We start from the raw sequence: 17,011 nt of genomic DNA on the forward strand, positions 1-17,011 counted from the left end.
TCTTCTATTTTTGTCATATCTTATGGGTTGTAGTTATAGTTAAAACACGCCATTAGTTTCTTTTACGATATATGGGTTTTTTTACAGTTAGGGACCAAATGATTTACACTTGTGAAATATGTTAAAATTAAATTGTTCCACTCAAAAGGAATTATGCACACGAGTTTTTGAAACTATCAATGAAATATTCATTAGAATTCATATATACTTCATGTTCATATCTATCTCTGCAAATGTAAATTTAAGGAAGAAATTCAACACTATAACATGTTTTTATGAAATATTTTCCAATCAGATGCTACATATAACACTTAAGTTACATCGGCTGATTGTCGCCAATTCGTGTAAGGGAGATTACTCTAAATGCTTGTTCGTTTGGTATTTACAGCACATCGAATTTTCCTCTGTCATTTAGTACTTTTTCCGCCATTGCAAAGCAAACCTTGCTTTGTCACGCGTGGATACCGGTGTGTGTATATATCTAGGTTTTGGTAAGCGTGCAGTTTTATATTCCTCTATTTTTAGAGAAACTGTCAATTGATGATTTGTGTAAAGGATGTTAAGATTGCATATCGTGGTTTACACACGTGTCTGCGCGTTTTGTCGACTGTGAAATACGTCGAACATTTGTTGATGTCGATGCATGACTTGTGTTTTTTCAGTCCCTAAACAATTTCACTTTGAGATTAATTTCTTCAAAGTATATATTCAAGTAAATATATCACATTAACGAAGGAAAGGGAATTGTCACGCTTTCGTTGTTTTTTGTTTTCACAGGTCCAGAGGAATCATGTTTCTAACCAGATCTGAGTATGATCGAGGTGTGAACACCTTCTCACCAGAGGGTCGCCTCTTCCAGGTCGAATATGCCATTGAGGCCATCAAAGTATGTACACTACACACATACTAGATCTTATGGGAACAATTAACTTCTACCTGGCACGCATTTTGCTTTTCAGTTAGCACTGCATCCTAACCCTTAAAACAACCCCAATCCTACCATCTCAACACTATATCCTGATGTACCCTATTTTCGAACTGTTATTGTTAACACGGTTAAGATGGTATTGCTGATATTTCGAGGGAAGAGTGAATGAAAAATCAAATTCTGCCTCATACCAGTAGGTGATGGCTTCAACAATAGAATTCAGTTACATTCCGAAAGAAAAGGACTCCTTGATAAAAGGCGTGACTTCCATTACCTTGTCTGTAAACTTCCACTGCATTGCTGTGACGTCAGCTATTGTCAAACACCTGATTGGCTTCGTACTTTAGTAGGGTTTTCTTGAAGGAAGAGACATGTTTTGGCACACAGTTCTCTACATAATTCTTGCATTTCGGCATTAAAACTAAAAAATAAGGGATAGTTTGAAACATCTTCACAAAATATGAATATTTGCCACATGATTGTGTTCACACTATTTTACTCTTCCTTTTCATCATGACCCGGGCACCAAATGCCTGAATGACAACGAAATGTTCTGACAGGTGTACAGTACTTCGCATGACCTCAATGTTGACAGGCTGAACGCATGCATTCTCCAGTCGGCAGCTTTCATGACGTCGCAAATCGCCCATTAATGCAACAAATCAATATCAAATACGGCTGTTCGAAAATTGGTGTAGTTTGAAAAAAGGGTACTTGACGATACATGTAGTTGTGAAGGGGTATACCATATATACCCTCTTCACTTCTGTAGTTCCCTATGTTACATACCAATAGGGCCTGACAAAGAACATTTTACCTGGTAGTATTCAAGCCAAAGGGGCCACTCAGGTTAGGTTTGTGAATGTGAATAAATGTAAGAAAGGGTCATGTCTAGATGGCTCCCTGGAAATACAGGTACAGCTTGTACATGCTGTTATATAATTGTCATTGCAAAGTACTGTCCTTGGTATGTTTAAAAGATGCCTTTTTTCAAATCTGCCTACTTTAAACCAGATATTGTCATGATTATAGTTTGTTTTGAAAAGAACTTATGGGAGGGTCGGGTAGTCTTGTGGTTAAAGCGTTCGCTTGTTATGGCAAAGACCCGGGTTTCGATTCCCGATATGGGTACAATGTGTGAAGTCCATTTCTGATGTCCCCCGACGTGATATTGCTGGAATATTGCTAAAAGCGGCGTAAAACCAAACTCACTCGCTCACTGAAAAGAACTTAAATGATGGGTTAGCAAATTATAGATGACCAGCTTCAGTTGTACAGTTTCGTCATTTGTTTTCAAGCTTGGATCAACTGCCATTGGCATACAGACAGGAGAAGGAGTTGTCCTGGCAGTAGAAAAGAGAGTCACCTCCCCATTGATTGAGCCTTCCAGCATTGAGAAGATTATGGAGGTTGACAACCATATAGGTACTGTTTACTTGTACTGATACGAACTGACATGTAAGGCTCAGTCAAATATGTATCCACCATGATTGTACAACCTATAGTGTCCCAGCTACTTTCCCAAACATGTCCCTGGACATTATAAAAAAAACATTATGAGTAGTTTTACCCTGTTTACTCTTAACATTTGGGCTGTCATAAACTTACTACATGTACCACTCCAAAGCAGTATGTGAAATAATTTTGCAACAGCACTAGCCAACTGGACTTGTCACCATGGTCACTAGCTAGAACATTGTTTTCTAGCCAGTTGCAGATTTAAGTAGCTAGTCCTAATACAAAGTGAAATACAAGGAGAATCTGGTAGCATGGAGAGAAAATCTTATGAATCTTTATCGAGTCAGTAACATTGCCAAGACTCCCATGTCTTGCATATGGCCCCTACTTAACCAGTGTCCAACCCAGAATTGAAAATCAAGGGGGGATTTGTCCCCCCCTCATGTAGAAAATAGGGGGGATTTTGAAAAAGTAGGGGGGATAACTGCTTTCTTCAAAAATGTCTTATTTGAATTATGTAATAGAACATCATCATATAAAAGTGTAACAGATCAGAATAAAGAACTGAAATGAATAACAATTAATGCTTTTTGATTTTTTTCTATCAAATTTTAATCAATAAATCCAATAATGATTGAATGATTAAGAAGCAGCTGTACAGTCAAACAGATACAGTGAATGGATTCACATACAGTGGTCCCTCGCTACAACGCTACCAATGGGGTCCAAATGATAGGTGGGCGTTATAGACGATGAGCCGTTTAACCGAGGCCGAGGCGGGGGAGCGCGCTCGGCAAATCTCAAATCATCAATGTGTTTATCTCACGTCACGTCAAAATAGTATATATTTTTATGGACCTAGATCTACCTGTAATATCATTCATTAATTAAATCTGTCACATTTCACAATGTCTGAAATACGTATTCCATTTCAATTTATCATTTTTTATCGATAAATTAAAAAATGATTCACTATTTCCCGCGATGTTATTGAAAATAAAATTCTCGGACACACATTTCGACAACGGGTCCGCATCGAACATGTCAAAGAGCAAAAAAAAGACGTTTTAAGCAAATCTTTAAATATATTATACAAAGTGATAAAATAAAATCAACAAAAATATATCTAAAAGTAATCAAACTTACATCTAAGTTATTATTTCCATCGTTTCGTGCGATCGCGTGTAATGTAAGTCAAATGACATCTCGGCTTTCGTCGCCTTGAATTCTCGGCTCGGACACAACGTTTAATGCAAAAATATATGCATGAAAAATCTTTGTCACAGCTCGTAACCCAGCACGATACATTCACGAAGTTCTATATTTTTAATATATATCGTGATTTCCTGCTTAAAACGTTCAGAATACATGGAATAACACGATTTAACAAAAATCTTTCGCCAACTTCTGAAATTTATCAAACACGAGCTTGGTATCACAGCTATAATTTGATTGGCTGCCTGAGGTCACGTGCTCAAAATTGACCAATCACGAAACTTGTAGCAGATATCGGCAAGAAAGCGTCATTAGAAACAAATTTTAATCCAATGAAATCGCTTGTTATAACTACGGGGGAAAAACCAGGCGATGTTACGAAAGCGCGATTACGAAGTTGTTTACAATGTTTGCTGTGATCTGTCTTTCTTCGTTAATTGATTAAAGATTTAGTGAGTTTTGAATCTAAAGGTAGGGATGAACAGCTGATAAAGTAAGTGACTGTTTAAGAAATTACTGTGCGCGACAGATCGCGCTTTGAGGTTTTTATGAGGGGCGATTTGATTTTTTTTAGCGTGAATCGCGCAATCGCGCGGTCTGGGTTGGACACTGCTTAACATGAACATTAGTCTGTTACCATGGTTACATGCCAGGACTACTATGTCTTGCAAATGGCACCTACTTACCATGAACATTGGTCTGTGTCAATGCAGCAGGCCGACACAATTAATCTTGATATATATCAGTCACCTGTCACATGCACAATGAGCCAGAGTATGACTTTCTTCTGAAGGGTGTGCCATGAGTGGTCTCATTGCTGATTCCCGGACACTCATCGACAGGGCAAGAACAGAAGCACAGGTGAGAATACAGGTCTTGTTATTTCTACAGGAGGACGTTTTACCCCGACTTGAGCAATATTACAGCTATAACTCGTATTGCAGTAGCCTGTATATTATCAAGTCTGCACTTGGGGGCAACAGTTTATGCCAATTTTGATGTGTCACAATTGTCCGTGGTCCGATGGCATTACAGTGATGATTAGTTAAAACTAAAACATCCTTTGTTGACAATGTCTCTGAGCTAAACTGTTGATTGTATCCATGGCCTTAATAAACTGAAAACAATTTTGTTGATCATGGCAGATTTGTTTTTTCATTTTGCTTGAAGAGACGTGGATGTCCATTCTTCCACATTCATGTATATATTTCTCAGACTGTAATTCAAAGGTACCTCTCTTATTTACCTGACAATTTTTCATACAGTCTACAGAATCTTATGAATAATATGCATTTGGCTTTATCATCACATCCAATAGTGCAAAAAATCTACTTTTCACAATTGACGTAACCATCCAAACTGTTGCAATGCTATTGCCCTGTGCAATTCCCAAAACTGATGTTCTTTGTGCATGTAGGGGTCACGGGTGGCCCAGTCCTCTAAGGCGCCGAGATTCGCTGTTCAGAGTTGCATCCCTTTAGCATGCCAGAAACCTATGATTGTGGGTTCAAATCCCGGTTCGCCCCGATTATGTTTCTAGGGTTGTCAGCACCATACCCTTGCTCGTGGGTTTCACCGAAGTGGTAAACGTCCGAGACTTTGGGCTTTCCTCCCACATTAAGCTGACACGCCACGATATAACTGGAATACTGTTTAGCCACATTAGCCACTGTAGAAAGAAGAAAGTTGCAATCATTATGACCATGATGACATATGGGTTCAACCACTTTAATTGTATTTCAGAATCACTGGTTCACCTACAATGAGAAGATGACCGTGGAGAGTGTGACCCAGGCTGTCAGTAACCTCGCCCTGGCCTTTGGGGACGATGATGCAGACCCAGGAGCTATGGTCAGTGTGCAGCATGTGGGTCAGGGCTCAAGGCTGTTATACCATGCCCCATCTGCTCAAGTCTATCAATACATTTGGACAAGCAGACATTGACATAGTTTAATTGTATATATTGTTGTATTGTGTAGATCTTGCCAAGCCCCTTCAGAAGAAGACTAGAAGGTGGCACAGAGGCAAGCCAAGGCTTTACATACTTACCAAATTGGAGTCCATTCTGAGTTCTCCTCACAAGTTTGCCAAAGAATCATGACCCAAATATGCATGACATCTTTTATCATGTTAATCTTTTCCTTACCTAATATGATTTCAACACTGTGTGGTGTCTATGTAATGAATGTATGCAGGCATCACATACATGAACTCTGCAGTAAATGATGCACAAAAGCTCTACCTGTCGCTTGTTGATGTTGAAGTGTGTGCTGCTTGACTTACATGGTTTAGGAAGCCAAATATCACAAGTTGCACATTAAACATGTTAAACAAAAAGCATGATTATTTAAAAAAAATTCTAACTCATTGATTTGAAAATGCCCCTTAGAATGGATGCAACAGTAAACAATTGTAGAATATCCAAAGAAAATTGAAATATTCAATGGAATGATTTCCTATGAGTAAATACCCACTGGCTCCAACACTATCTGGAGCACTGACACTCTTGATGTTGTCAGATAATCAGTGTAATGTCATTGAAAACAAATGTAAAATGGTGTCATAAACATGATAAACGTGTCAAGTTTTTGTTTTCTGCTGATACCCAGTTTCTTCTTTGATAGAGTCGGCCATTTGGAGTAGCGCTGCTGTTTGCCGGCATTGACAAGAAGGGGCCGCAACTGTAAGTGTTGCTTCTGACTGCTGATAGGTGCTGACTTGTACATTGTCCGTGTTGTAGGGGTGACTATTGGTCTGGAAATCACTATTGCGATAACTATTGATATTGCAAGCAACTATTGCGATTAATATTGATAGTTTCAGTATACCATTTTAGATGGATTTTAGAGTTGAATTAAACCTTGGAACTGAGGTTTCCTTTGAATGTGATGACACTAACAATAAATAAAAAGTAAATTTTGAGATATGACTGATTTGTTTTTTCTTGTCCCTAATAATTTAAGAAAAAGAAACTTCCACATTACCATGTGTAAATTACTACCACTCATGATCAAAAGAAAAACAAATTTGAACAGCATTGCATGTATGTTATTGATATGGTAAATACAATCGAAACTATCGATATTCCTAACTGAAATCAGTACTATTGATTCGAAACTGATTTAACAATCGATTTATTGACTTTAAGTGCTGACCAATAGCAATATATTGATATTCCGATTTATCGTGACACCCCTACTGTGTTGTATTGTGTCACAGGCCGTGTCTTCATGTCTTCTAGTAGCCATGGTGCTGCTCGGTATGCCACAGTCTTCATGTCTTCCAGTAGCCATGATGCTGCTCGGTATGCCACAGTCTTCCAGTAGCCATGATGCTGCTCGGTATGCCACAGTCTTCATGTGTTCCAGTAGCCATGATGCTGCTCGGTATGCCACAGTCTTCATGTGTTCTAGTAGCCATGGTGCTGCTCGGTATGCCACAGTCTTCATGTGTTCTAGTAGCCATGGTGCTGCTCGGTATGCCACAGTCTTCATGTGTTCTAGTAGCCATGGTGCTGCTCGGTATGCCACAGTCTTCATGTCTTCCAGTAGCCATGGTGCTGCTCGGTATGCCACAGTCTTCATGTCTTCTAGTAGCCATGGTGCTGCTCGGTATGCCACAGTCTTCATGTGTTCTAGTAGCCATGGTGCTGCTCGGTATGCCACAGTCTTCATGTCTTCTAGTAGCCATGGTGCTGCTCGGTATGCCACAGTGTCATTGTACACAACGAGGGCACATCTATGTTACTGTATTGTTAACGTGAAGGAATTACACTCATCGGAGTGGTGTGACTGCATGATGAGACAGTAACCCGCTGTAGTGTAGAAGACTGAACGTGAAGTAGTCAGTGATGTAAGGAGGCAACCTGTACCCTGTGTTCTCTCTGCCAGGTTTCACATGGACCCCTCCGGGACCTTCATCCAGTACGATGCCAAGGCCATCGGGTCCGGGTCCGAGGGGGCCCAGCAAGCTCTACAGGAGGTGTACCATAAGGTGGGTGGTGTACCATAAGGTTGTAAGTGTACCATACAAGGGGCAACATACTATAGTGTAAGTGATGTAGCATCAAGTGTTAGGTGGTGTAGCATAAGGTGGTGGTGTGGCATTAGGTGGTGGTGTAGCATTAGGTGGTGGTGTAGCATAAGGTGGTGGTGTAGCATAAGGTGGTGTAGCATAAGGTGGTGGTGTAGCATTAGGTGGTGGTGTAGCATAAGGTGGTGGTGTAGCATAAGGTGGTGGTGTAGCATTAGGTGGTCGTGTAGCATAAGGTGGTGGTGTAGCATAAGGTGGTGGTGTGGCATTAGGTGGTGGTGTGGCATAAGGTGGTGGTGTAGCATAAGGTGGTGGTGTAGCATAAGGTGGGTGGTGGTGTCGCATAAGGTGGGTGGTGGTGTCGCATAAGGTGGGTGGCATAGCTTAAGATTGGTGGTGGTGTGGATGGTGTTGCATAAGGTGGGTGGTGGCATAGCATAAGATCGGTTGTGGTGACATAAGGTTGAGGGTGTCGCATGAAGTGGGTGAGACACGTCACTTGAAACTGCTAAGGCATTTACCGATCTTATCTGAATAATAATAGTTATGGGGGACGTCTGATTTTGCTTGAATTGACACATAGATTGAGTCCATTCCCTGATGAGTTCTACTCTATGTGAATGTGTTTTTGATTGTTTCCAGTCTCTGACGCTGAAAGAGGCGTGTAAGTCAGCTCTGACGATTCTAAAACAAGTGATGGAGGAGAAACTTAATTCCACAAATGTTGAGGTGAGTGGTTCGAGTTTTCAGGGTTGATCAAACAGTTACCGCCTACTTCCCCTGGTTCCACTGTGACAGTGCCTAGTTTAGGTTTAAATAATGGCAACTGGATTGTTTAATCCACCCTAAACATGCCTAAACCTATTTGATATATGTTATTTAAATATTGAGGTGGGTAAACACACAGTTCAAACTGTTGATGCATTGCAAATATTTTTGACTCTACATTGACACCTTTTAAGGATGTTTTTGCTCATTTGTATACCCATGAAGATCCAGGTTAAAAGAGGTCTTCAGCAACCCATGCTTGCTGTGAAAGGCGACTCATCTTGTTGTAAGAGGCGACTAACACGATCGGGTGGTCAGACTTGCTGACTTGGTTGATGCGCGTCATTGTATCCCAGATACAGGATTGATGCTCATGATGTCATTCACTGGATTGTCTGGTCCGGACTTGATTATTCCAGTCATATGTCTGGAATATTGCTGAGTGCAGTGTTAAACAATCAACAAACGAACACATTAGTAATTCATTTGTTTCAATCATTGGACTTCTCTTTTCTCAGAGTAAGTTGAACTTATTTTATGTCATGTATTTCCAGATGTCGACAGTAACGCCTCAGCGCAACTTCCACATGTTCTCCAAGGAGGAACTGGAGGATGTTATAAAGGACCTGTGAGAGATGCTTCATGTGTATGTCAGATTCAATCAGTCACCCACAGATCACAGTGCTAACAACATGGCCGCACAGTCTCTCATCAGATACACTCAACTCTTACCTGTCCCATAACGGATAGGACGAAAGTTCTTAAATCAGAAGTGTAATTTTCTGAATTTAATGTTTTATTCTGTTCAGACAATTTTCAACCAAAAGCATACAAATCCTAATTTCATTGATCTTGATTTGACAAACACTAACTTGTACATCCTTGCATGTGAATGAGATGTGTAGCCTGCCATGTTGATATTCATTATCTAGTGTGTTTTCATGTTGGGATTTCCATCCATTAAGCTTGACTTGTACAGTATCCGTGGCAGACGAATTACTACGTATTTGATGAGTTCTTGTGTGGGTTTTGTGGAGGAAGTTGTCATCATTTGAGTGAGAATGTACGTCCCATCACAGTAATCACTTTCAAAGACAGCAAATATTTTAGATCAATAAGTCAAAACAGTTTCTGATGCAAGGAATGGACATTGTTTCCAACATGTTCAAGGTATTGATGACAACTGGCTGCAGAATGGTGTTATTTGTTACTTGACTGCAAGTTGTGTTCAGCTTTGTGATCGCTGACAGACTCCATCTTTATGTCTATGCTCTTTGCACCTCATCTGTACTGCATTGTGGGAGCACAGTGTGGGGTAGTTTGATGATGGACTCAATATTAAACATTGTCATCAATATGTGTGTCCGTTGTTGATGTGTTGTGTCGTACACAGATGATCTGGTTGCACCTCAATCTCATTTAAATCAGATCTTATTTTTTGCTACCGCTAAACAAAGATCTTAGGGCATCACATCAGAACAAACTTTTGCAAATTTTGACCGACCAATGAAATGACTAACAATGAGTTGACAGCCAAGCAGAAAGCAGCTTTACGATCTTTTTGTTTCAAACTGGGGACTTCCATTTCAGACTACGCTTGTAAAATATGTTGACAATGTTCTTGATTAAATTTTTTTAACCTGAACAAAAGAACATTCTGAAATGTCTAATATATGGTTGAGATTGTATGGCAGTACTTCACACGTGCAAATGTTTATCCCAAGCGAGAGATAGACAATAATTTTGACGTAACTGTCTTTCGGAATATTCTGTATTAACCATGTGGAAGTTGCATGATTAGTAACACATTCCGACAATCACTTTCCCGATCTGGTAAGCGACGCTCTGATTGGTCGTATGAAAGATCATTTCGACCTGACCTGTAATGAGATGTCCTCAGATCTTCATTTAGTGGTAGCGAGAACTAAGATCTAATTAGAAGGAGAGAGGTTGCACCTTGATGTGAAATTTCCATCTTCAGGCGTTTTGATGTGCTACTTGGTTAAAAGCAGATACACTCTCTCTTCATGATGATCTGGCAAACCGTGAAGGTTGTTTCATCAGGGGAACTTTCCAGTCAGAGTGTCGAGGCTTCTATATCCCCCATGTGAGAGGGAAGCATTCAGGGCAACATATCTGACTTCTGTATCGAACATCAAGGGTAGTTCTGAATGGAAATAATATAGGTCAGGCTATTATATTGTGGATATGTTTCTTGGAGAGAAGGCACCTGCAACAAAATGCACCTACATGTACTACCAAAAGTACTATAAAGTCCGCCTCAGGTGCAGATCTTGGTGGCAGTAGCAAATATTCATAAATAACGATTGGTACTCATTTTTCATTTTTAAGTGTGCCACTGCTTTTCCAAGAAGCTCTGTGCCCCCCTCCCCCAAAAAGCTATTATGGTATATACACGAACTGATCCAGCCCCACTTTATGGGTCTTCCGTCCTGACCCACACTAAAACACATGTAATACATCTGGTGTCTAAGTAAATTTGTTTGAATGGGTACAGTAGGAGATTGTAATGTGACTGTCAATCCTCAGCGCCTAATAGGCTGCTTGCGTAGTATACTCCCCACGAAGTTGGGAATGAGCGTGCACACTTGTCCAGTGCCCAAGGTAATAAGATCTATCATGGTCTAAGTGTTTTTAAAGGAGTCAGAAAATGGAAATTGCGCCATTAAGAAATTCATGAAATAATATAACCTGTCAATCATCTGTTTACTACACTACCACAAATACATCTACACCGGACTGGAGTTGATTCAAGGGTTTCATTTATTTCTTAATAATGATTAGCAGCCGCTATAAAATATGTTCGCCACTATTTTTATTGAAAGATCCACGACTTGGGGGTAACAACCCCAAACCCCCAACACAAGTACCCTCGGGATCCACGAGGCACACGTAAATTGTGTATTTGTCTTGAGCGGTATCCATTTTTATTATACTATAGGATGGCGAACAGATTCTATAATCTCACGAACGGTTACTGATGAATACAACTTGTTTTACCATGTTTACTAATTTGCCTGGAAAATATCACATAAAGTTCAACCTGAGTGGTTCTATTGGAGATTTTACGTGCGCATCAAGAACTCTACACGCGGTTTCTGATGTACGTAACACCTGAATATTCAACTTACTGAATACAGCTCAATGTACACTAAAACACTTTAAAGGATTCTTAAGAATAAAGCGTAAGTACTTATACCATGGATGGCAGATATTTCGATGCGATTCAGAAAAGTAAGTGGGGAACCACGAGGCGTTCACCGTGATCGCAACATGAAACACGGTGGGAAAAGCGAATCTCAAAAAATGACGTCATGACAAAAACGACGTTTTACAGTGAAATAAACCACACTTCGTCCTTCATTGTTTTTTTGTGGTTTATGGCGTAGCTGTCTTATATAACTATATATTCCCTGGACCCCTGCGTCATACATAGCGTACAGGAAGTGACGTCACGAAATCTCCGTCAGTAAATTCGCACAGAATCCGTCTCGCTCACGAGGGTCATTTGATTAAACAGCTATATTTAGTGTTGGGTATTTCGTCACGCCACGAACGTTACACAGCAGTATCCCCTCATCTACGTTATCAGACATCAACCCAGATTGGGAATGTGGGTTATGTGAGATACGCCTCGGATACGACAATGGCGACACCGAGCCACAGTCCCTCAAGACTACACGACCATTGAAGCTGAACCACACAAACTCCATTAGGTTCCTTTGGAGAACTTTATTCGCCTGACTCTGTTGCAAGTGTTATCAAGGATCCCAACCATGTTTTTAGCACTATTCTACAAAGGTTTCTACTAAGTTAAGGAATTTGACACCTGAATTGTACATTTAGGAGGTAGACGTACAGTGTTTGAAAATTGGATTAATGTCAGAATGATACGCGTTTGGTTTCAAATGAAATTTAGAGACGATGAATTCGATCTACATTAATCTAATCTAAACACATTGCGTTTATCTCCATCCTACCATGACCGATTCTGCGGAAGACAGCGCGTAAACCGCCATGGCTCTTGAGGCGAATTAAACTCATCTGCACTGAGTGCGCTTGAACGTGTCATCATTCCGCACGCCATACGTCACCGACTACGAGAGAATGGCACAAGGTCGCTATCGACCATTCAGAGGAATGACGCTGACGCCACATCGGCTTCGGAGTTTACGTTAAGTCAAACGTTGGCAATTACGTCCCGTCGTGTTACCGTTCTTGCAGCACAACCCCAGGATCCTGTTTCAAGAGGACAATGCCAGACCTCACACAGCTCGTGTTCTGGCCACGAACAACGTCGATATTTTACCATGGCCAGCCCTTTCACCAGACATGTCACCCATGGAACATGATGGGGTCATCTTGACCAGAACATCCGAACCCGTCCCAATCCTCCAGTGACCGACAATCAGGTGACACAAACACCGAGAGAGGAACGAAGGGCAAATACCGATGACGTCATTAGACGCCTGTATGTTTGCACTTTTATGACGCATTGCCATTCATTCAGTGACAAAATTCCAGCTATATGACGGCTGTCTGGTGACATCATGAACAACTACGCAATTGGGACAATGACATGCATCAACCAGGTCAGCAAGCCTGCCCACCCGATCCCGATAGTCGCCTCCTAGGACAAGCATCGGTTGCTGGAGATCTCTTCTGACCTGGATCTTCATGGGTTTTTGGTGACTGTCGTTTTCAGGAAAGTCAGTCAATCGTGATCTATTTCATGGCTACATCGACTTCAGGGTGCTGTTCTCAAGATGCATTCTTGGCTCTGTAAGTATCATCTCCTCAGAAAACAGTACTGATAAAGTATTGGGGTTCCAGATGACTGAACGTAGTGTGGGCCTAATCACAAAAATATGTTCGTATAAAAAGTACAGTAAGATCAAAATTAATTAAGTGAAGTCTGTATTTCTGTATGGAGAGAATTTGTGTTGTCCCTAATAAAATACCCTAAACGTCTCTTAAGAAACCTTAGAATCAGATTGATTGTGGAATTTTGGTTTTTACCCCGCTTTGAGCCATATGCCTGCAATACCTCATCGAGGACACCAGAAATGTACTTGACGCATTATTATTGTTATGTGGCAGTTTATGTATATATACTTGTAAGTTTATTTTGTAAGTTATTTCGGAGGAGTGTTAGTGGCAGCTAATTGAGGCGCTCGTAAAAGAAGCGCTAATAAAATGTGACCTCCCTTAGAGTTTACAGCGCAAGCTTCGTTACCAAGGCTTCACATACTTGTTACCCTCTCGCGACAAGCTCCTTCCCAGCGCGTGATACTTTCCTGACACTCTCGGTAACATTGCTGCCACCAGTGTGGGCAGTGTCATTGTGAAGGCAGTAGCTATAACATGGGCTTTAAGGTGGAGACATTTGACCCGTCTCCTAGTGAGGAGCAAGTCAGGGTTTGGAAGAAATCAGACTATTGTTTGTGTTGCTAAGTGGTATAAACGTACCAAGCATTCAATGAAAAATAGTGTGGACCTTGAGGAGTATTTGGTGGAGGAGGAACCTTTTGGGATTCAGCTTTGGCGTTGGAAGAGTGAGTGAGTATGGTTTTACGCCGCTTTTAGCAATATTCCAGCAATATCACGACGGGGGACACCAGAAATGGGCTTCACATAATTGTACCTATCGGAATTGCAGGCAAAGAGAAGTGAGAGAGTGAAAAATTAAAATGAAGAGAATTAGAAATTCAAAAGAAAGAGAAAAAAAGAAAAAATAGATTTCAGAGAGGGAATGTGAAATATATACGATTAAAAAAATAATAAATAAATAATAATAAAAATATTATATTTTCTGAGAGAGTTCAAACTAAATTAATTAGAATTCAAAATCAAACTTTCTTTGATGTGACAAGAATGGGCAGAGTGGCCCCTCCATTTCAAGGAAGGAAGTTGACATTTGGAGAAAGTTGCAACAAAATTGAAATGGTGATAGGCGTGCAACCCGCCAAGATGTCAGTTTTGTGGTGTGTGGATATTGATGAAAGTCGATTTCGCACGATAATTTAATAAACGTCTATATTTGAAACATAATTAAATTCGTCATACTCTTTTTGTGAGATATCAATAAGGTGATGTGAGGACAGAGAACAGATTAAACTACAACAAAACATGGTGATCGAATCAGTCATGTAAATTACATTTTGAATGTTAACTAAAATATATAAAAAAATAATGAATGCCATTTAAACTGATTTAAGACCATAATGTTACTTTCTTTTACAAATCCAGAGGCCGTTTCTCAAATCGTGGTGGCCGTTTGCACTAACCCTATTGGTAGTTTTCTCTTATGCAGTGGCAGTTTTCTCTAATTGCGTGGTGGCTGTTGGCCGTTTTCACTTGAACCTCTTTCTTAAATGGTGGGCCCAAGCCTATTTCTGAGGAGTATGATTGTATTGTTAGCTTCCTACGAGGGAGGCGAACTTGCCTTTTATTTAAAAATGTTTTTGTGTCACTTAAAGTTGATAAATCCACATTGCGACTGATTACTATTCTGGGGGACACGGCACTAAAGGCTTAGTTCTCAGGGAGCGTCCTGGCTTTTTCAGCCAATGTTTGAAGGCTAGATATCGGCTAGATACCAAGGTCCTAAATATAATAGTGAGACTGACTACATTGTAGAAACCCCAGGTCGAACCGACGTCGTTAGTCATTCCGTTGATGTAGGTGATGCATTGCCGTTGCTTTTGCTTGGTACAAAGTCATTCCATTTGGCTTAAAATACACCGGCTACCTTCAGTGACGTCACGTCTGACATTCAAGGTACAGAGACTTACATCGACGACAATACCAATAATTCAATGGAGAGGGACGATCATTTGAAGAGGATCTGGCCTACTTAGGGGATATCACAGGCAAAAAATGACAGTAAATATGGCCAAGTGTAAACTTGCCTAGGTCCATGTTATTGTCTTCGGTTACTTACTCCATCAAGATCTGATACAACCAGTCAATGCAAAAGTAGAAGCTATTGCAATTTTCCAGTTCCGACCAACTAAAGCCACTCCTGGGTATGACTGGTTACTACAGAACAATTTGTCAAAACTGTCACTAGTTTCTTGGTCAAAAAGACAAAGTTTCGCCGGCATAACCAATGCCAGGCACCTTTTTATCAGAGTAAGCATATGCATAGTTAAAAACATAAGCCTATGTGTTTCAATATAATTTGTTAATTATTTATTGATTTTGTTATGTACACATTTCACAATTTAGTTCTGTTAGTTCAGTGTTACTTGGGAATCAGACCTGACAATATAATACACTACATGATGTGTGTATACTAAATTGTACAACCTGCAACCTTTTTTCGTCATGCAAGAATATATTCTTTAAGATGCAAGGGTAGATTTGCTTTTTTCTAAATTTTGATGGATAAATATTTTGATTACTAATTCAGTTTTGTGACATTTTACTGCCATAGAAAACTTATAATTAATAAAACACAGCTCCATGACGCGCGCCAACAACAACGGCTTTGCGTGTACAGATGTTCCTTCAAGCACCCTACAGGGAATTCCGTTTCCTATCAAAAGCCTAACGAACATGTCACTGCTTCCATGAAATCCTCTCAGACAGACTGGTTCGGGGCAAAATTTGCGATGCGTCAACTTCATGATTTATAAGTCGGGTCCATATCAGATAAATATAGTTTAACTGACACTTATGTGAAGATGTAGATGACCTTTAATATAACGTTCGTTTTCCCCGCACAATTAAAAGTATTTTGTGTTTTTGTACATGTTGGACAATTGAAAAACTGAAAAAATGCACCTTTAAAACAGTCACTTATACATACGTGGTGTCTGACATGATCAGTGTGGAATACAGTAAACTACGGTTATAACGAACTCAAAGGGACTACTAATTATAGTTCGTTATAACCGTAATTCGTTACAAGCATATATGCAGCATAACTACAGCATATAGTCGGGACTAAAAAGTTAGTTCGTTATATCCGTTAGTTCGTTATAAGCATGTTCGTTATAACCGTTGTTTACTGTATGTAGATAATTGATGGCTGTCGCGTGACTCACTTCAACTACATTGTCACGAACAAGGTCGAAGTTCTCAAAGAATCCAGTCTTAATTCCAACGACCAACCATAAATTGTTGACGTTGGGTGTTGGGTATTATCATAAAGGATTCGACACGAAGAATTTATTAAAGAACCTTGAACATAAACCAACTTGACAGCCACCGCCCACACGCCACGCTCACGCGCGCGCGCTGTCACATGTGTTAAACAACTAAATGCAAAGTCCCCCTGAAATTATTGCTTGTAAATGTCATTATCCGGGTTGTCTCCCTTGGTTCACGTCGTGTTGTTAAGCAACCCCTGTTCCTTGGCAACCCCTCCAACGATGGTGTTCATGACAGTCAGTAGCTTGTCCCACGCCTCGAGGAGGGCCGGCGTCGCGTCATCTCCCAGATACTTCTTCAGGAACGGAGAAAACATTATCCTCAACTCCTACAACAAAAAGCAAAAACGTCTGCATCGACAGTTGAGCTGAGGTGAAATGGAGTTTAACACCGCGTTCGTGATTACTGCAGTTATAAAGGGACTATGTACAA

The 17,011-nt window shown here is 40.3% G+C and overlaps 2 protein-coding genes across 4 annotated transcripts in view; one reads left to right on the top strand and one right to left on the bottom strand.

Annotated features, from left to right (window-relative positions):
- Positions 1-386: 386 nt before the first annotated feature.
- LOC124111541 (proteasome subunit alpha type-5) lies at positions 387-9,756 on the top strand. Its single transcript, XM_048388452.1, has 9 exons — positions 387-491; positions 778-886; positions 2,227-2,353; positions 4,395-4,462; positions 5,345-5,452; positions 6,226-6,284; positions 7,492-7,594; positions 8,276-8,362; positions 8,956-9,756. Exons 2-9 carry the CDS (start codon positions 791-793, stop codon positions 9,031-9,033), a joined length of 726 nt encoding a protein of 241 aa, XP_048244409.1. The 5' UTR covers positions 387-491; positions 778-790; the 3' UTR covers positions 9,034-9,756.
- A 6,826-nt stretch (positions 9,757-16,582) lies between these two features.
- Positions 16,583-17,011, bottom strand: part of LOC124111542 (globin-like) — a 38,236-nt gene continuing 37,807 nt past the window's right edge. For all 3 annotated transcript variants that reach the window (XM_046471285.2, XM_046471286.2, XM_046471288.2), the window contains exon 3: positions 16,583-16,907. In XM_046471285.2, the coding sequence (XP_046327241.1) occupies positions 16,752-16,907 (156 nt within the window). In that variant the 3' untranslated portion in view covers positions 16,583-16,751. The remainder of the gene's footprint in view (positions 16,908-17,011) is intronic.

The sequence above is a fragment of the Haliotis rufescens genome, unplaced genomic scaffold, assembly GCF_023055435.1.
Source record: "Haliotis rufescens isolate VD_foot unplaced genomic scaffold, xgHalRufe1.0.p SCAF_71, whole genome shotgun sequence".
Taxonomy (NCBI): domain Eukaryota; kingdom Metazoa; phylum Mollusca; class Gastropoda; order Lepetellida; family Haliotidae; genus Haliotis; species Haliotis rufescens.

Coding starts and splice junctions, on each gene's coding strand:
- LOC124111541 (XM_048388452.1), top strand. CDS start 791: ATGTTTCTAACCAGATCTGAGTATGATCGAGGTGTGAACACCTTCTCA. Junction 2,354..4,394: donor GGAGGTTGACAACCATATAG/GTACTGTTTACT, acceptor TTTCTTCTGAAG/GGTGTGCCATGAGTGGTCTC. Junction 8,363..8,955: donor TTAATTCCACAAATGTTGAG/GTGAGTGGTTCG, acceptor ATGTATTTCCAG/ATGTCGACAGTAACGCCTCA.